The sequence below is a fragment of the Abramis brama genome (genome assembly GCF_963993115.1).
Source record: "Abramis brama genome assembly, chromosome: 22".
NCBI classification, from domain to species: domain Eukaryota; kingdom Metazoa; phylum Chordata; class Actinopteri; order Cypriniformes; family Leuciscidae; genus Abramis; species Abramis brama.
This window is the reverse complement of record NC_139984.1, coordinates 837,120-858,314: the sequence shown is the minus strand read 5'-3', so window position 1 is coordinate 858,314 and position 21,195 is coordinate 837,120. Positions and strand designations below refer to the sequence as shown.

Sequence of the window (21,195 nt, the reverse complement as noted above, 5' to 3'; positions counted from 1 at the left end):
CATAGGGACTTTGTGGTACCACACCCCTTGGAGGTCTTCAAAGGTGATGGGTTGATCTTTGACTGATCGAGGTTTGATGCTAGACTGCAGTTGAGTGATGGTATTATCCAAACTTTGAGCTTTAGTAATTTATTCCAGAGAGTGAGGTAATGTAGATGCATGGTGTGACGATATGGATAGGCAAGGGGCAGCATCTACAGCCGGCATCTCCTCGACCCGGGACAACGCATCAGGTCCCATGTTGAGGCAACCTTTCCGGTGATGGACCTGAAAGTTGAACTGTTGCAGGCGAAGTGTCCAGCGGGTTAGGCGTGAGGAGGTTTTAGGGCAGTTGAACGCCCATGCGAGTGCTGCGTGGTCAGTGAAGACGTTGAAGGGTCTTCCCTCCAGGTAATGTCTCCACTTTTCGACAGCCCAAACCACTGCAAGACATTCCTTTTCAGAAGTGCTGTAATTTTTCTCTGCTCCAGTTAAGGTCCTTGATGCATACGCCACCACCTTTTCTCCCTCCTCTGATTGTTGAGTGAGGATGGCACCCAATCCAACCTCACTTGCATCCGTGTGAACCTGGAAGTCTTGGTTAATGTCTGGTTGTATTAACACTGGTGAGTTTTGTAAAGCTTGTTTAAGTGCATCCATACTAGTTTGACACTCTGGAGTCCACTCCCACTTAACTCCTTTCTTTTTGAGGTGGTTCAATGGAGCAGCAATGTCAGCGAAGTGGGAAATAAACTTATGATACCACCCTGCCAGTCCCAGAAATCGTTGCAAGGCTTTGAGATCTTGCGGTGGGGGGAACTCCGCAACGGCTCTGGTCTTCTCTCGGTCAATCTCCACTCCCCTCTCAGAGACCATATGGCCGAGGAATTTGAGCCGTCTCTTGAAGAAATGGCATTTCTTCATGTTCAGCGTCAGGTTGGCTTGGGTAAGTCTATGGAGAACCATGTTGAAATGTTGAATGTGTTGTTCTATTGACTTTGAATAGATGATGATGTCGTCAATATAAACGAAACAAATTTTCCCCCTCAAATCAGACAGAACTCTCTCCATCAAACGCTGGAAGGTAGCAGCGGCATTCCTGAGCCCATACGGCATCGATTTGAATTGAAATAGCCCCTTGGTGGAGATAAAAGCAGTTTTCTCCTTACTCTGGTCATCCATTTCAACCTGCCAGTACCTAGACTGCAGGTCCAAGGAACTAAACCAGGAGGCTCCTTCCAGGGATTCAAGGATGTCGTGAATCAACAGCATTGGGTAAGCATCAGGTACGGTCTTGTTGTTAAGCTTCCTATAATCCACACAGAACCTGTATGAGCCATCAGGTTTGGGGACCAGGACCACAGGTGAAGACCAAGGCGAGAAGGAAGGTTCAATGATTTTATCTCGCAGCATCTGATCTACTTGCTCCTCAATGATCTGCTTCTTAAGAGGGGAAACTCTGTATGCCCGGGATTTGAGAGGTATGTCATCAGATAATGTGATTTTGTGCTGTACTATTGACGTCTTACCCAGGGTGTTAGAGGTGGTGCGTGGCCAAGCAGAGATCAACTTCAGTAACTCCTCCTGATTGTCAGAGTCCCACGTAGGGATCTCGGGGGAAACAGACATGAGTTCGGGAAGTCTACCACTTGATGGTAAGGCATAGTATAAGTTCAGCTTTGCAGTCATATGAGAAAAATCTTGACTAGATGAGGTAGCTGGACCTGTTGGAATCTGCGATGGCAAGAAAGGATAATAGGTGTATCCTTTGTCGGATCTTAACCCATATCTGCTTAGTCCCACTTCCAGGACCGCTCTCGTAGCCCTCAGGAAATCCAGACCAGCAATAAGAGGAAAGGCGAGGTGAGTGTCTTTTAGGATATAAGTATCCATATTGCATTCGTGGTCATGCCATTGAAACCCAATCCTTTGCAGGTCTCTGGACTGGTGAATCGTTCCGTCCGCCATAATGAACCTCTGTGGGCTGGAGGTAACGACTGATGGAATCTCACCTTTCAACTGTTTCCACAGGTTTTCTTGCATTAATGTGTAAGTGCTACCTGTGTCTAATACCGCCTTCACGTCTTTGCCATTCACCCTTACAGGCACCACAAGGAGAGATGACACTGGATGGGGTTGAGCTATTGTTACTCCGGCCAGGTTTTTGTTGAAGGTACGTTCATCCCTTATGTGGCCGCGCTACAGAGTAAACACTCATACTAGCCTACTTTTATATCATGCTGTGTTTTATTATCGAACATAAAAACATCCTCGTTTACATGTATATAAATTTAGCATTGAAAGGTTGCCTACCAGTCTATAGTTCACATTTCAACATGTTTCTGTCTATATATATATATATATATATATATATATATATATATATATATATATATATATATGTATGTATGTATATATATAGACAGAAACATGTTGAAATGTGGACTATAGACTGGTAGGCAGCCTTTCAATGCTAAATTTATATACATGTACGACATTAGGTTTCATGTTTCATCTCATTTCATAACTTACATTTTAGTCTGGCACCAGTTTGACTAGTAGCTACAATGTAAAGTTTATACAACAATAACATGCTTACTATTATGAGTGGACATGTCTTACCTTAAAAATCTTTCTCATCTTCAAATCGCGTTCTTCTAATTCTTCTGAGGTAAATCCAAGGTAAACAGCACAGTACAAACACAACGTGTCTTCCAAACTCGATGAAAAGAAGAGGAGAACTGAAGTCTCTGATTCTTTGTTTTTGAGGTAATTGGGTGTTTACAGATCTGCATTCCTTCACATGGACTATTTGCATGTCAATCGCTCATGTGCGCATGGGCGTGGTCACATTAGAGGTAATGAGCACTGACTGGATAAACTGTACATCTCGTTGCTTTCATACGGATTACTGAAACAGAGAATATTTGTTTTTGATATAATTTACATCATTTAAAAATAGAGACTTCAATCTTTGTAAATACATATGTCTCATGTCAATGTGGCAAGCATTCGCTGAGTTACAGATCATTTTCTGTCGCGTTTCAGAATGAACTTCACATTGAGAGAGCATCATGTTTATTTTCTTTATTTTACGAAAAACACAACGTTTTGTTTTTATTATTAGTGTACACAAATAAAAGAAGAATTTTAACAGTGTTGAATGATGTATAACACTTATATGTAAGATCAAAATCAAGAGAGTATTTTGAGTCATTTTTGCAATGATAAGAAAAAAAGCGAACTGGTCACGCCGGCGCGACCGCCAACCCCAGAGGGTTAAACTGTGTTGCCATGGTAATGCAGGTTGTTTTTGAGACACTTAGCATCCTTAGAACTTAATCAAATTTGGCACAAGTTGTCAGCCGTTAGTCGTATGCCCAAGTTGTAAGACATGGGTGTGGAGGGTGGGGTCTGTACCTCGATTTTGTTTTTAAATTGCAGGCTTTGAATTTTTAAATACACCTTCACGGGAATTCATGCCTTTCCAACCAATTTGTTCAACATTATTCCAAAACATTGAAAATGTAACAAACAGTGTTGCCAGGGCATGGAAAAAAATGTATAACATTGTATAGTGAGATATTCAAAATCTTACAAAAATCTCAAAAGCTTACAATGACTTCAGTCAATATTAGGTAGTTATCATGTTTTTCACTTTAGATACTGATCCAAATAATTAGTAGTTCCTTTAAAATGATGTAGTAATACTTGAGTCATTACTAGTGGGTTACCATTACCTTTTATTATAAATTATGCATTATTCATGTTAATTATGAACCTGTAGATAGTAGTTCTCTGGGAGGTATGGAAAAAATAGTAGTTATTGATTAGCTAATAATGAACTACCACATTCATCTGAGCGTGATTACTTACTAATTCATTAATCAGAGTTTCTTGTTAGTTAATAGTAGTTACTAGAGTGTTACTAATGCATTACTCATTTGTTCCTGTGTAGTTATTCATTAATGAAGGAACAGTATTCTAAAGTGTTACCGGTTATTTTTATGTTTAGGTGGAGTAATAGGCCCTCTGCTTAGTTCCATGGTTTTGTTTATATAATTTTCTTTTCTTTTGTTGGTTGTTTGTTTTGTCTCAATGCTTAAAGGCACAATATGTAACTTTTTTGCTTTAAAAATAGCAAAAATCACTATATCTAAGTTATATATTTTTTTAGTTGTGTACTTACATTATCCCGACTGTTTCCAACAACTTTCAAACCAGGAGAAATTTGTAATTTAATTCGAAGACACGGCATGTTTCTTTATTTCCGTTTTGTCGCCGTCAGTGTCGTCATATCCGCGTTCTCCCTGGTTTCCGCTCGTGCTGCCATGGCAACCAGAGCCCTCTGATAGTAACCAAGGCGACAGACCGTTTATATACTGTCTATGCGACAGACGTGGATGACTGTTAGTTCGCAATGTCAATTTGCACGCTGTTGTTGTTTCGTTCAAACATTATGGACCATGGCAAGCAGACTTTGGATAAAAAAGGAGAACTAAAACGAGAATCAATATCAGAGCGGTGTTTTCGAGATGCCGAGAGCTCCACGTCCGAGACTTCGACCGCTCCTACATGTACTTTATTAAACAGGTGAGCACATTTACATAAAACTAATCAATGTTATATAGTTCAACAATGATAAAATGTCATAATATGATCTATGTTATTCTAATGTTGATCTAGCTTACTGCTAGTCTCATACAGACAGACTAACACATACATTTCAACACATTCAAATGCAGTTTAGTGTGCTAGTGTAATGTTAGACCAAGTGAAACAGCGCTGGCGTTACCTCACAAGTTTAATTTGTCTAATAAACTGACCTGTGAGTTGTAATTATGCGTGTAGTTCTTTAGAATGAAATGTCCATATTCCTTTTATATCCGCGGGACTCGCGTCGCGTGTGGAGCTGATAGCTGTCTCTTAGCAATCCCGAACTGCTTCATATCACAGTCATGATAAAAACATCGATGTATTCAGTCATCCATAAACATTATTAGATCGGTCAGCTTGACGTTGACGACAAGATCCATAATTCTTAGCAAATGTTGCGTCATCAAACTACGCCTTTGTTATTGTAAGAGGTTAGCGACCCCTAGTGGCGAAAAAAATTACATACTGTACGTTTAATGTTTTGTTATGTGATTTAACATTCAAAGAAACCACACCAAACTCTTTTACAAATGTTACGTTTATTTCCCCTGTAACAAACTAACATATATAAAATGTTGTACTCACATTGTGGGTCACTTCTCAACTGGCAAACCCATGCACCATGAAGGAGGTAAGAAGGCTGCCATTTTAAAGCTTCCATTTGCCCAGTAGGAAGGGCACTTTCATTGTCAGTGACATCACAGGGGGAAATCAGGGATTTCTCAGGCATTTTTCTTTGCAATGTTTAAACATCACTTTGAAATTAATAGTGTGATGCATAGGTTGCTGTTAGTAGTTCTAGTTTAACTGTCTAAAGTCTCAGCATAGTCTACTGCATAAAGTATATAAGCATGCAGAATTCTCTGAAAGAATGTCCTGGCAACATCTGTTGTTCATTATGTGGACCTGTGTGTTCGAATGGAGGAAGGGTCTTCCACTGCCTATTCTAAAGCATTGAAGGGCCTTTCTGGATCCAGATGTATGTGTTGAGATCTAGCCGGAAACTGACCACATATGGACTTGTTATACAATGAATTCTCTATATGATGTAATGTATATTCCTATTGGCTAAAGCTGTAATACTCCCCTCATATTCTTACTATATATTCTATACAAAGGATTAGTAAAGCGAGATCTGTATCCTCTCCCTCAGGGCTGAGCCATTACTATGGCGGCAAATCAATGCCAATATTCACGGAGCGCACAACTGATGCTGGCGCGCGCAGCAAATGACATTCGCGAGAGGATTACAGATCTACACGCGAGGAAACGGGAACTCGCGAGCTCATTCAAACCCTGCGCGCGCGCATGACATCTCCTCTGCACGCAATACAAGCCCTCGCGCACGCATGATCATTCCCCACGCTCTCGCGCTTGATCTCCTCTCGCCTGCTGATTTTGCTCGCTCGAACACTTTTATTTTTGGCAGTCGAGGGGCGGGACTTACTGTTTTAATAACCTCAAATGTCATTGGTTACAATGTCATTGGACATCTGTCCTTGACTTCAGACATGAGACATCACTTAATTTGTTTTATTTATTTATTTATAATAATGTGTGATGTGATTTAATGCATTGTTAATAAGGAATAGATTCTTACCAGATACTTTATTAACAGGAAGTCTTACAAGTACTGGAGAGAGACATGATCGTTCATTCTGGAGCGAATGATAAAGCGTCTCGTGTCAGAGGAGTGACCTGCATTAAAACCCTGATAAAGAACATGATATTAAAGCTGAAAATAAAACTCAATAGAGGAAAATACCATTTAAATGAACTTTGAAAACACTTTGAATGATTGACTGAGCATCTGCTGATCTCCACAGTTATCCTCAAGATCGATTGGCTGTTTGAGATCCCCAAGAGCCAAGGCCAGTTTCAGAGCTGGCTTTCTCCCTGAGCTTGAAACAGGTTCACTTTTACGCTGCGTCCAGCCTTCCTGACTCCCGGACGCACGCCTTCACTGTCATCGACCTCACTGTCGCTGTCGTCCCGCTCCAGCGTGTGCCAGTCTCGCTTGAGTGGCGTGAGCTCTGGGGCGATTACATCTCCATCCTGGAACACAACACACACACACCCGTTACCCGACGCCTACAGGGTCAGTCCACACACACACACACACACACACACCCGTTACCCGACGCCTACAGGGTCAGTCCACACACACACACACACACACACATTACCCGACGCCTACAGGGTCAGTCCACACACACACACACGTTCACCCGTTACCCGACGCCTACAGGGTCAGTCCACACACACACACACGTTCACCCGTTACCCGACGTCTACAGGGTCAGTCCACACACACACAAGCCCCTTTCACACAGCACTTTGAACCCAGGAAATTGCCGGCAAATTGCCAGAGCGCCTTCTGTGTGAACGCAAACACGACCCGGGATTGATGCCGTGTTGGGGACCGAGTAACATTGCCGTGTTCAGTCCCGGAACGCGCGCTGTGTGAACAAAAGCCGTAATATTGCCGTGTCGTAGTGATGACGCTGAAGCCGGGATCGTTCGCCAGCTGTGAAACGGTACGTAATGCGCAAGTTTATGATCGAATCAGAGAAAAAAAATGCACAAGCGTGGTTTCTCGCAGCAAGAGATCGCAGCTCATAAGCAAACTTAAGAGATTACAAGTCACATCGATGTCACGTGTCTTTACGGCATTTTTACAGGTTGTGTGTGAACGCACTCTCTGATTCCGGAAAATCACTGGCAGTGTGAATGAACCAAAATCAAACGAACCCGGGTCAAATCCCGGGTCACTTTATCTGTGTATTTTCCGGAATCTCTGTGTGAAAGGGGCTACACACACACACACGTTCACCCGTTACCCGACGCCTACAGGGTCAGTCCACACACACACACGTTCACCCGTTACCCGACGCCTACAGGGTCAGTGCACACACACACACACGTTCACCCGTTACCCGACGCCCACACCCACACACACCCACACACACCATTTACTTTTGGTGTACGCGGTTTATGTTCATTCTCTAACGATTATTTGACTAAACCTAAAAAATAAAATGTATACAAAAACAACATAAACGTGTCCATAAACTGAGTAATAGATTGTCTGTTGAGCTGGAGGTGCAGAGGGGTGGAGGTGCAGAGGTGCAGAGGGGTGGAGGTGCAGAGGTGCAGAGGGGTGGAGGTGCAGAGGTGTAGAGGTGCAGAGGGGTGGAGGTGCAGAGGGGTGGAGGTGCAGAGGTGCGGAGGTGCAGAGGTGCGGAGGTGCAGAGGGGTAGAGGGGGTAGAGGTGCAGAGGTGCAGAGGGGTGGAGGTGCAGAGGGGTGGAGGTGCAGAGGTGCAGAGGGGTGGAGGTGCAGAGGGGTGGAGGTGCAGAGGGGTGGAGGTGCAGAGGGGTGGAGGTGCAGAGGTGCGGAGGTGCAGAGGGGTAGAGGGGGTAGAGGTGCAGAGGTGCAGAGGGGTGGAGGTGCGGAGGTGCAGAGGGGTGGAGGTGCGGAGGGGTGGAGGTGCAGAGGTGTGGAGGTGCAGAGGGGTAGAGGAGTAGAGGTGCAGAGGGGTGGAGGTGCGGAGGTGCAGTGGTGTGGAGGTGCGGAGGTGCAGAGGGGATGAGGTGCAGAGGGGTAGAGGGGTGGAGGTGCAGAGGGGTAGAGGGGTGGAGGGGTAGAGGGGGTAGAGGTGCAGAGGGGTGGAGGTGCAGAGGGGTGGAGGTGCAGAGGGGTGGAGGTGCAGTGGTGCAGAGGGGTGGAGGTGCAGAGGGGTAGAGGGGTGGAGGTGCAGAGGGGCGGAGGTGCAGAGGGGTGGAGGTGCAGAGGTGCGGAGGTGCAGAGGGGTGGAGGTGCAGAGGGGCAGAGGGGGTAGAGGTACAGAGGTGCAGAGGGGTGGAGGTGCAGAGGGGTAGAGGGGTGGAGGTGCAGAGGGGCGGAGGTGCAGAGGGGTGGAGGTGCAGAGGGGTGGAGGTGCAGAGGGGTGGAGGTGCAGAGGTGTGGAGGTGCAGAGGGGTAGAGGGGTGGAGGTGCAGAGGGGTAGAGGGGTGGAGGTGCAGAGGGGTGGAGGTGCAGAGGGGTGGAGGTGCAGAGGGGTGGAGGTGCAGAGGGGTGGAGGTGCAAAGGGGTGGAGGTGTAGAGGGGTGGAGGTGCAGAGGGGTAGAGGGGCAGAGGGGTAGAGGTGCAGAGGGGTGGAGGTGCAGAGGGGTGGAGGTGCAGAGGGTTAGAGGGGTGGAGGTGCAGAGGGGTAGAGGGGTGGAGGTGCAGAGGGGTAGAGGTGCACACGCCGCCCGCCAGGGGCTCTCACCTGCGGTTTGGTGAAGTTCTTGTCCATGCACCACTGGACAAAGTACTTTTTAGCAGCTTCCAGACTCTTGTCATCCGTCTTCTTGCAGAAAACCCGGATCAGCTGCTCAGTGAACTGCTCCGGCAGGAGTTTGGACACCTGTCATCAGGAACACAGACCTCTCTCAGTCCTCATTCAAATTAACATGGAAATTAATTCATAATCAACTTTCTAGACATTTACAGCATGTTTGTCTTTGTGGAGATACACCGTACAGAAGACCTACAGTGTGCAACACCATCATCAACTGAAGAACTGCATCACATTCCCCATCTAAACTAAAATCCACAATATTTGGAGTGCATACTCAGACTTCCTGCATGTTTTATTTGGGTTTTGTTGGTCTGTCTTAGGTTGTGTGTGTTTTCTTCTGAGGTGTCTTCTGCACACAGACATGATTGCGCTGACTGCGTTCAGCGCTGTTGTAAGTCACGGCTGAGGCACTTCACCTGCGCACGCTTGAGTTTTGGATTTTGTGCATTTATTCAGCCATGTGCATATGCTGAAACTTTCATTCGTTTTCTTTCACTACTGACTCCCGAAGACTCCATCCTCCAAACGGCTCGTCCTCTGTAGGGTCGCTGATCACAGGACAAGCAAATACTGACAACTGAAAATGCTACTTGTTTGGTCATTTGATTTTTTGTTGTCCTATTTAGTAGTGACTATACCTGATTATGTTGTACCTAATCTCCTGTCCGAGTTTAGGGAAAAATCGGGTCCATCGGAGACGTCCAATAGATATCTCAGGCGCACCGAAGAACACCACAGACAGTGTAATCTCCATGGGGAAACCTCACAGTAAAGTTGTGAAAAATATGATACACCGGTGTTTTGCCAGATGAGAAGTTTATCTATGCATCATCTTTTTACTCTTTTAATTCCTTTTATAACCGTTTTAATTTTCCTTGCTTTTATTTTGTGATGATTTTAATTCCTTTCTGTGTAAGGCACTTTGAGTTGCCATAGTGTATGAACTGTGCTGTATAAATAAGCTTGCAGCCAGGCGTCACACCCTTCAGCTGGACTAAAGAGGAAGATGAATCTGGAGAACATCTGGAGAGAAAAGTCTGCGTACCTGTTTCTTGCGGATCTTGATGGCTTTGCTGGGATCGTTCTTGCAGTAAAAATGGACATTGTTGATGGGGTTTTTCTCCTTCATTCCATAATCCATGTGAATGACCTGAAGAACACATGAGGATAGTTGACTAAACACTTTTAGTAGAGTTAGACATGCTGTACTACACTCCTTAAACAGCACACAGCTGATTCTAGTTTAATTACGCATGCAGGTTGTGTAAGCTCATTAGCAGAGGCCTCGTTCACACTGCAGGTCTCCTGCCTAATTCTGATTTGTTGCCGATATACGATTTTTTTGGACCGTCCGTTTACACGTTCTTTCAACTGTGACCCATATCCATTCATGCGTTTACACTTGACATACTATCTGAAATGTCACGCATGCTTAAAGGGTTAAATTATCTTGCCCAGATGGACGAGTGCGAAACATGCTTGATGCTAGCTCTGCGAAATATGCTTGATGCTAGCTCTGCGAAACATGCTTGATGCTAGCTCTGCGAAATATGCTTGATGCTAGCTCTGCGAAATATGCTTGATGCTAGCTCTGCGAAATATGCGAAGTTCGCCAAACATCAGCATGATTATGAGGCGGAGGAGGACGAGAAGGGCCATCACTGCAGCCGCCGCATGCTTCAGTTATTGTGTGCAAGAGATCTCAGGACTGGCGGGAGCATACAACACGATCTCATGAAAGTGCGTATCTATACCACTAATTTTATTTCTCGTGCCATTTATACGTCAAAAATAATTTTTGTGCGCATGATACGCTCTGTAAACCCCTTGGGTAGGATTAGGGGTGTGGAGCGCGTGCGTATTTCACGCCATAAAGTGCATATCATATGCAGGCAAAAACTATAAATAAAATATGTGCTATAAATACGCACTTTCATGAGATCCTGACGGGCTTTAACGACGAGCAGTGGGTCAGAAATTTTAAGATGAGTAAGCTTCTGACAAGCTTCAGAAAATCCGATCTGCCCGTTTACATGACAGTCGCATTGGCTCATATATGATTTATTCCCACATATGAACGAGGCCTGAAACCGTCACTCCGTCATTTATGGTCATACAGAAAAAAGAAATATAAAAAAAGAATCTGTGATATTTCTACTTTTGTATGTGTCCACTTACAATCAAACCAAAACATTGTGCTTTTGTAAAATAAAGAAAATAAACAGGGTGTGCGTTCTGCCTCTCCGTCGCGGTGAACTTTTTTTTCTTGAGCACTTCTATAAACTGAAACAAAACTCAGCGAATACTTGTCACACATTTATGAGCCATATACCTTTATAAACATTTAAGTGTGTACTTTTAAATGATCGGATTCAAACTGAAAACAAATATTCTCTGTTTAAGTAATTTGTATAAAACCAACAAGATGTCCAGCTTCTCAAACGCTTCCTAATTATTTTTTTAATTTGGCCACGCCCACTCGCGCAAAAGATATTCACATGCAAATCTCCACATGGAACGCGATCGCGCTCATTAGGCCTACCTCAACAACAAAACACCAAAACACTTCACAAGTCTCTGCTTTTAGACGCGCCTGAGCTTACATTGAATTTACCTCAGAAGAAGAAGAAGAACACGATTTAAAGACAAGAAAGATGTAAGGTAAGACATTCTTACAAATTAGTTTGTTATTGTTGCATAAATGTCACATTGCAGTTGAACTGTTGCCAGATATATGGGGAATATTATAATATTTAGACCCGTGTTTACTGTTACTGTGTTTGTGGATATCTGCTCAAACGTAGATATGTATATGGTAACCATAATGTTTTATATTTGAGCGCGATCGCGTTTGAATGTATCATATTTTGGATGGCGTTCGCGTTTGAAAAGCAAACGGCTTCATGTTTTTACTATTATCTCATTTCATATCATCATAACGAATGGAAACATTTGAAGTAACATGATAATCAATATATTTTTCTCTAGCTTAGTTGTTACTGAAATCTTTTGGAAGATTTATACTGTTATAGGTTATTGTTATTTTATCCAGCACTGCGCATAGCTTATGCCTACAAGGCACAACAAACCTGGTGTTCATTATATTATATATTGTTGGAAACATTTGTGTGTGTGTGTGTGTGTGTGTGTGTGTGTATTCTGTGAATTTTAAAAAGCAATTTTAACCAGAAAAATCTAAAATTTATTCCCAAAATCGTGCAGGCCTTTCTCTTGATATCATGTTCACTTTTTTTTTTTCAGGGCCCAGATGCCACTGAGGACTTCAGTGAACATGAACATGGTAAAGTGAAAATCAAACACCTTGGAAATGAAAGGTATGTACAATGTTTTTAGGAATGGCACAAAGGTCTCTGTCTTTGGATCATTGTTTTCAATAAGTGCTTTTTTGGCATTTGTTGTGTGTATCTTTGGATTATGTTGTGTTGTGAATAAATCCAAACAATTTAAAAGCCATTCTTTTTAAAATCTCCTCATTCTTTGTGCAAGGTTGCTCAGAATGACAGGGCCTGATAGCTCCTAATAGGGCCGTTAGGGGAGGGTCTTTGTCTTTCTCAGGTGAGAAAAGCTTACATATTAATGAGCTCTCGCATAAGGCTTTTTCACACAAAACACGTCGTAAAATTTTTAAATCAATATATTGTCTTATCTGAATGAGCAGTCGGGGTGATTTTCACACAGTTTTAGAGCAAATATTCTAGGCTACGTCATACAGTTCAAAAGTCTTGTGAAGAAATAATCAGTATGGGTTTCATGGCCTTATTTCAGTGAGAATTTTTTTTTTGTATTTTCACAAACCACACATAAATGTCATTATCTCAAAACTACAAACTTTTACATACATGCTGCTGATATATTATCGTAGCAGAGTTTGTGCTGAATACAGTGTAATTAGACTTTAGCCATGAAAATGTCACAAGTAACAGAAATAACCAGAAATGTCAGAGCATGTCAGAACACCTCCAGGGCCCAGAAAACAGCTCAGACCTCAGAGGGTTAAAGATAACGTTCAAATACGTTGTTGACTTGCCTTAGAACAGATGTAGACATTTTTTTTTTTAATTATACACGTTTAGTTGGTGTTGTGGTCTAAGTTACCGCATAACTTAATCCAGAGCAGACACTTATCTCGGTTGAGATGTGGCTTGGGAAAGGGTAAAAAATACACACCGTCGTCCAGCCTCTCAGGACAGACCTAGTGTTGGAGTTGCATGTACCCCATGCACACCGTTTGACCATTTTAAACTTAAAATGACAAGAAAAAACTTGTAAAAACGAATGAAAACTGACTAACATTTCAATGGACGTGGAGGCAGAGAATGTCCGAGTGTATTGGGTTAGCTATGCGCACTGTGATTGGCTCATCGCGTTTGGGGGCGTGGCTTAGCCATAGGTCAGTTGGGTCACATTTCACTGACAGTGTAAACGAGGCCAGAGAGACTAATATCTGAACAATTAAAAACAGAGCACAACCAACATAGTCCATTCCACAAACAAATTAAATAATCAAACACACGTGTTACTTTGTTGTACTTATATCTGCAGTACCTGTTGGTTAACTGTCTCCTTATCCAGATTTACAATGTTAAGCTTATAATGATTTGAGCTAGGGATGGTGAAAACTAAAAATGTTCTTGACCGACCACCGAGCCTCATTAGCCGGTTGAAACCGGTTAACCGATTAGTTTAAAATATGCTATTTGAAATAACAGCCATTTCGAGCCGCACCTGCAATTTCGCAACTCTGTCGCATCTCTCTGCCGCTCTGCCTCCCGCTCACACACACACACACACACACACACTGCCCCGGCGCCGCCCTTCCACTCACGTCACTTTTTTTAAATCCCCTACAGCGCGAAACATGAGTCCCGCAAACGCGGCGCCGAGGAGCTTGTATGTAATCGGAGGACAAATGGCTCAAAATGGTTTGGGTACAAGGAGATCGCGTTGAAAATAAAGGCGTTTGTTTAGCGTTAGAAGCTCATTTGAAACATTGCCGCAGCTAAGACAATGACAGCTCCGAAGAGACGCCGCTTTAGTTTGAGGTAGTGCTAACAATAATAAAGAAAGATGATGATAGCACTGTATCACACAAGTTGCAACTTACATCTGTGTCATTCTTTTTGGTGAAATGGTCCCACACACTACTTTTCTTTGCACGCTTCATCCTGTCGTCTGCCCTGGCTCGAACCTCGAGTGTTTTAGCCTGTAGCCTTTACTTTTCGCAAACCTTGTGAGCGCGAGAACCCAAACGCTGTGACCTCGCGCCAAATGTTTTTATTGGTTTATTAAGTACAAACAGGCGAGTTGTGAAAAATTGAGTGTGAGGGATTTGTTCACTTCACACAAAAGATCTTGGAATGAGACGGCTAACTGTAGTAGCGTTTAGTCCACTGCCTATAATAGCCTAATTTTTTTTTTAACCGACTACCGACAGCTTTGATCGGTTAACGTTGATACGGTCAACCATCGGTCAAACGGTCATCGGTTAACATCCCTAGTTTGAGCTGTCAGTTTTGACGTCATTAGACTGATAAAATGAAGGCCTGTAAGCACAGGTACACCGCTACGCCTCAGACCATCACATGTTCCTCCACGAGTTCTACACCTCGACCGCTAGAGGACACGAGGACTTAAATCAGCAGTTACTGACTGGTTGGCCATTTCACAATAAAAAAATAAAATAATGAAATTGACATGAACAAGCATGCACTTCTCAACTGCTATTAAATATGTCTTAAAAGGTAAGACTAAAACGTTCCCTTCCCCTTTAACACTGTCCTTTTAAAACTATTTGTTACCTCACAGGACTAGATAAAGATGCACAAACAAAATGAGAAAAGCAATGAGATGTTCTCACATACACTAACTACGAAGTCCTCAGCTATCAGGTTGCCATCTGTGCCACTGGGTTTGGACCGAGCTACCTCCTTCGCCCAGTCCAGCAGCTTCTCCTGCAAGAGACCACAGCGATCATTACATCAGCACATCACTCTCACATACAACTCACACTTTACTCAATGGATCCAGTTAATAAAAAAAAAAGAGCAGAGACTAAATTAGTATTTTCCCAGGACCTTTCTCCTGTAGAAGTCATGAATGTCATGAAACCCTAAAACAGGGTTAAAGGAACAAGTTCACCCAAACAATGAAATTGTCATCATTTACCAAACCGTAGTATAAAAAACACTTTTACCAAACTATACAGGAGATAAACTAGTTTTATTTGACTTGACTATTTAATTTAATCCAAAACTTTGTTCATATTTAATTTTAAAAGGGCTTTTTAAACCTGCTGAGAGTTATCCAGCCAAGAATAAGCCTAGAACTGCTTTTCTGACGGACTGTTATTAATGACATAAATAGGGATGCACCGATACTGTGCTCATGTACTCGTGAAACTACCCCGATACAACTGCACCCCATACCACTTTAGGGGCTGATAGGGGCTGTTTACATAACGCCTTTTTTTCATTATTCATTATTTCAAATGTAGGCTATGCAACATCTCATCTCAACATCTCATCTCAACATCTCATCTCAACAGGTCATTTGACAAAAACCAACCGATTAGCTTTGGCCTTTGGTAAAAAACGCGCTGTGTGAACGGCCCCTTATGGCAACGTGACATTAGCCTAATCCAAAATATTTCCATATGTGGCTCTTTCCTCCTTTGTCAACGCGTGTCTTCAGAGCCGCCGCATTAGCCGGTCACCGGGTCTCAGTGTTTCTATGAAGAGGACTTAACTGTGCACCTTTCGGACAGCGCATCAAGAACTGGATTAATCTGGTACTTCCACCGGTACTTAAGAAAAGCTGGCACCTTAACGGTTTAATTTTTTTAGTACCGACTTGTTACCGAAGTACCGGGTCTTTTGACAACACTACTTCACGTCTATTGCGATCTCACAATTCCGGCCAGTTGATAATACCTAGAATATCAAAGTCGACTGCTGGCGGCAGATCCTTCTCCTATTTAGCACCAAAACTCTGGAACAGTCTTCCTACCATTGTCCGGGAAGCAGACACACTCTGTCAGTCCAAAGCTAAAAGCACATCTCTTTGAGCTGACATACACATAACACATTACACATTTATGTTATTCAAATCAGTTAAATGATCGTTAGGCTGCATAGATTAGGTCAGCCGGAACCGGGAACACTTCCTATAACACCTGATGTACTCGTTAGATCATAAGAAGAATGGCATCTACGCTAATGTTAGTCTCTCTGTTTATCCCAAGGTTTACTGTAATCAGCCGGATCCGAGCCGGATCCAGACCAGATGGAGGACCTGCGCATAGACCGAGCGGCAACCTCCCTGTCTCTCTCTTGAAACAGACACAGAAGTGACTTAAACTGCAATTCATCGACTGGCCACTAGAGGCCGGCTGCAGAAGAGAGTCAGATCTGCATCTCCCCCATGTTGAAATGCTCAGTTTCACAGCAGAAAAACTCACGTTTACAGCCTGGAGCAAAAAGTGGCTTTGGTCTAAATAGCTCATTTTGCCCTTCATGACGACTGTGAGGGGGTGTTAATTTTGGCAGCCATTTTTGATTTAGTCTTAGTTTTCATCTTGAGACGAAAATACTTATTGGTCTTAGTCACATTTTAGTCATTTTGGCTTTCATAGTTTTAGTCTAGTTTTAGTTGACGAAAAGTCATTGCGTTTTTTGTCAACTTTTAGTCAAACTGCAGTTACCGACATTAATTTTGGTAGCTATTTATATGTAGTCTTTAGACAAAAAAATGTCCTAATTTTTTATCTCTAGGCCAATTCAATTAAGCTTATGAGAAATGTAAATTAAGGTAACAGGCTGTATTGACATTGCACTCTTTAGCAGTAGCACTTGTGCAATTCTACATACCCCTTTTCCTTAGTTCAGTGGTTTTTAGAGTGCCATACCCCCTGGTACCCCCTCTTCCACTTAGACTGCAGTCACACTTTCTCCATTAAGGGACAATATTTTTTTATATATATATTTTTAAATTAAACAATGTTCAATAAATATGCAATGATGGTAAAAACTTAGTGATACCGGTACTTTTAAAATATTAAATTAAAGTCAGTAGTAAGTCACTGTCTTTATGAGTGAGTCATGGAGTCATTCATTCATTCAGTAAGGAAGCAAGCTGCTATTTTTATGAACGGGTCATTGAATCTCACGAATCATTCTAAGCCACAGAATCGTTCACGAATCACCGCTGTGTGCTGCAGTTCTGCTGTGGCTTTCGTTGCAAAATAGAGCAATACGCCTATGACAATACTGTTTTAAATGTAGTAAATAATTTAATGTTACCCTTCTGTTTGTTGGACTGTTGTATAAAATCAATGTCTCATTTGAAATCGTGTGGATATTCAGGAAACATTGCATTCTTGCTCGTATAATATGATCGACATTAAAAACACTGGATATCAGCCTATATTTTGATCGCAGATTTAGTAGCACAGATAGCGCAAACGGCTCGTGGCAGAACACAGACCGACTGAAAGACACTTTAATTTAAGTAGAAAATCTCAAATGAAGATCGCTAAATTGTTTTCAGATCATCCGCGCTTCTTCAGCAGTGTAGAGAGCGCGCACGCATGGTTGCCAGATACTATTGAAAAGACCGGGTAGAAAACGTGTTCTTTTAACAGAAAAGCTCTGACTGGGGGTTTAATTATTAAAATCTGGCAACCGTAAGCATGAACGCTCGTAAAAACAGTCAATGTGTTGTCGTCTCCTTTATTTGACACAAACAAGTGGTTTTGGTTAAGTTTAAAAATGTTTAAACACATTTCAGTCTCGTCTTTTTTCGTCAACGCTATTGCATGTGTTGATATAGTCAGTTATCGTTTAATGACGTGGGTGTCGTCTCTCATCGTCTTGTCTTAGTCAGGGGAAAAAAGGTCGTCAACGAACATTTTTCGTCATAGTTTTCGTTAACGAAATTAACACTGCTGTGAGGGGGTGAATTTTTTTTAATAACTCGTCCGTTTAAATTATATTAAGCCTTAAAGCTCTGCATAATTAAGGGCAGTCTACTATGGCCTAGACAGGACCACAACGAATGATGTAGTCAGCCGGATCCGGGCCGTATCCTGCACGACCACAACGCACTAACGCACAATGTCACAATGAGAATTATTTTTTGTGTGACATCATTAATGTGTTTTACATTCAGATGAAGATGCCAAACACAGTCAATGTATGACAGCAGAAACCGGTCGTGATGTGAAGACATTGATCCTCAATCCAAATGACCAACATGTGATTTAATGAGCCAATGAACCGCTAAGCAGAAACACTTGTTCATGACACTGGTCGACTCATGGGTCGGTCAGTGTCAACATCAGATTACACAAGTAATTTAAAGGTTAACGCCCCCAAAACGGCCCGTTTGAGTTAGTTTGTTGGCTTCTGAACATCAAGTGAACCTTGAAATGGAAGTTTACAGGGTTTGATGACCGTATGATAGTATACTATACTAAATATGATGTGTGTGATGAGGCTCTGGGGGGATTTTAGTCCCAGTCCATCCCCGTCCACATCTATGCTACATAACCAAGCTGTGAACTCACCGGTGACACGTCCACGTGCGCCTCGGACGTGGTCTGACCCACACACTTGTACAGCCGTCTACAGACGATGTTGTGCAGGATGGCTCGAGCCTCAGACAGCTCCGGCGCAGACGAGTACAGAATCTGTTCAAAGATATTATCTACAAGCAAACACATTCTTTCATGAATAACCAAACAACCCTGATTTCATCACTCATCCAGCATTATGTTTTCATGAGCGTGACCGAGCTGACACGTGCGGGACACCATCATCTACCCGTGAGTTTGCTGTAGGCCTCCATGTCGTCTATAGCCGAGGAGATGGTGAATGTCCGGCCAGAAGAGCCCTGGATTTGGATGTGAGGATCAGCCTTTACAAGGGCCTCTGTTATCCTGACACACAAACAGCCAATGACAGAACACTGAAATCCACCTGGAAGCCAGGGAAATGAAAGATGTGTTGTTAAACGATGCTAATACACACATGGTCTCGATGATGTTGCCCACTTTGTGTTGATACGCCCGGCGATGGAGGCAGTTGCGAGTGTGAAACATGTCGTAGAGATTGCCAACTTCCTGCGAAGAGTAAAGAGAATTAAAGACACTATATCAGAGCGTTTCTTTGCTTAGCTGAAGTTCTGCCTGATCCGGGAGCACTTCATCAAACCTGCCCCAGATTGATCATGATGCATCTCAAGCCTCAAGTATTCACTACACACAGTGAAAGCTAAAACTGACGAGCTTATGTCTCAGTCGTTACAACTGACCCGGTCAGGCCCGGTTCTATGGGGTGCACCCTCAGTTTAAACTAACAACAGCATGTTTTTAACTAACACACAGATTTTGCAGACGCAGCAGTGTGTATTGTGTCTGCACTCCGGAGAGCGCGATGAGAGAACGTGTTTTTGCAGCGTTGAGCAATGTGTCCAATCACAGACAGATCTGTTGACATCCGGAGACGCCGTCATTTATGGTCATACAGATTAAAGCAATACATCATTTTAAACGGTAGAAGGTCTTTTGTTTGTCTACTTGCACTCAAAACATTGCACTTTTGTAAAACAAAGAAAACAAAAAGGGTGTGCTTTCTGCCGCCTTGGTGTCCATGAAGGTTTTTCTGGAGCACGTCTCTAAACTGAAACAAAACTCAGCGAATACTAGTCACACAGACACGACAATATATCACAATATATCTTTATAAACATTCAATTGTCTACTTTTAAATGATCTAATTCAAAACGAAAACTTTTCTGTTTATGTAATCTGCATGAAAGTCGTTCTAACGTCAGCTCATTATCCGCTAACGTGAACACGCCTACTGACAGCGATTCAAGCGCTAATTCTGAGCCCACTAAACGCCCACCAGGGCTGTGGCGATAGCCGTGATATCGCAGTACCGCGCTACTGACACCGCAGAGGAGTAACCGCGATATTCACGTGCTTTGTTTTCTTAAGGCTAGAGCCTTCTTGTTTTGAACTTTGTGCATGTGCATTGAATGTTAAACAAGTTAATAATGGTAACAAGACTGTTTATCGTGGTGATTTGTACAGAGGCTTCGAGGATTTGCACTTAAGCCTGAACAGACAGTGAATGAGAGCGATCGACTGAGCGCGTGTGATGACCTGCGCCTGTCTTTGAGGTCATGTCGTATATTCGTGAAAAGGTTGCCGTGTCCAAGGAAAGCGAAATATCTGTCGTCTCACCCTTTTAACGTTTAAGGGTTTCAACCATGAATGGGCGTCAGTGACAGCGCGAGGAAGCCGCGGGGAAAAAACTCAGCGAGTCACGCATTCAATCAATGCCACTGGCCTCTATTAAAGGGCCTCTATTATGGTTTTTTGAAAATGACCTTTCATGTAGTGTGTAACAGCTCTAAGTTATTGTCTTTCAAAAGTAAGAGTCGACTCTGAGTCAATGAAAACATTTTTTTCAAACGAGTCATAAGCCGTTTCGTAGTGACGTCAAGACGAAACATTAGCATATTACCCGCCCACTTATTGCGCGCGCAGACACCAGGGGAAACTCGAACCTCAGACCAGCAGCTGAACCCTGTGGACACTGGAGAGCATCATGTCCAGGAGACGCTGTGCTCTACAATGTGAAGGTAAAGCCAGTTTTTATTCACTGCCCAAGGACAAGCATGTGGACAATCAGAGGTTAAAGTTCATCTTTACCACGGTATCACAGCAGTATAATCCTAAACTTTTGCTGTGTTCCCTTTATTTCACTGACGACTGCTTCTCAAATCTCAGTTCAGTGCAGGATTCACAAACCGCTTGCTCTGGAAAGATGGTGTTCAAAATACTTAGATTTGAGTTTTATATTGTGTAGATCTCCTGCTAACTCACGTTATCACTGTCTTACTGAAATACTTCTGCTAATCAGCTGTGGGCCACTATTACCTAAAACTGTGTCTATTAACGCAGATCGTCAGTCGTTCTCACTACTTTGAGGAAAGATTTGTTTTACCAGCGTTTATGTTACATCAGTTATTCACGCTAGAGCTCGGCTAATGTTTACACTGTTATTGATACGGTTTCCACGTGTTCACCGCAGTATATTAGAAAAATACTCTATAAATAAATGAGTACAAGTAAAATAATGGGTTTGTTGATGGATATGCACTTGTTAATGCTGATGGTGAGGAATTACA

At 42.9% G+C, this 21,195-nt stretch overlaps 1 protein-coding gene and 1 long non-coding RNA gene across 2 annotated transcripts in view; one reads left to right on the top strand and one right to left on the bottom strand.

Moving 5' to 3' along the window:
• The first annotated feature begins 1,437 nt into the window (after positions 1–1,437).
• Positions 1,438–2,153, top strand: LOC311073330. Its single transcript, XR_014604132.1, has 3 exons — positions 1,438–1,842; positions 1,915–1,969; positions 2,085–2,153. It is a non-coding gene; the product is annotated as an uncharacterized lncRNA (long non-coding RNA).
• A 1,924-nt stretch (positions 2,154–4,077) lies between these two features.
• The window catches only part of samhd1 (SAM domain and HD domain 1), a 38,970-nt gene continuing 21,852 nt past the window's right edge, over positions 4,078–21,195 (bottom strand). The window contains exons 10-16 of the mRNA XM_084098969.1: positions 19,026–19,117; positions 18,819–18,934; positions 18,563–18,702; positions 14,862–14,951; positions 10,025–10,129; positions 8,908–9,045; positions 4,078–6,690 (exon numbers count right to left, since the gene is read on the bottom strand). Of these exons, the coding sequence (XP_083955095.1) occupies positions 6,514–6,690; positions 8,908–9,045; positions 10,025–10,129; positions 14,862–14,951; positions 18,563–18,702; positions 18,819–18,934; positions 19,026–19,117 (858 nt within the window). The 3' untranslated portion in view covers positions 4,078–6,513. The remainder of the gene's footprint in view (positions 6,691–8,907; positions 9,046–10,024; positions 10,130–14,861; positions 14,952–18,562; positions 18,703–18,818; positions 18,935–19,025; positions 19,118–21,195) is intronic.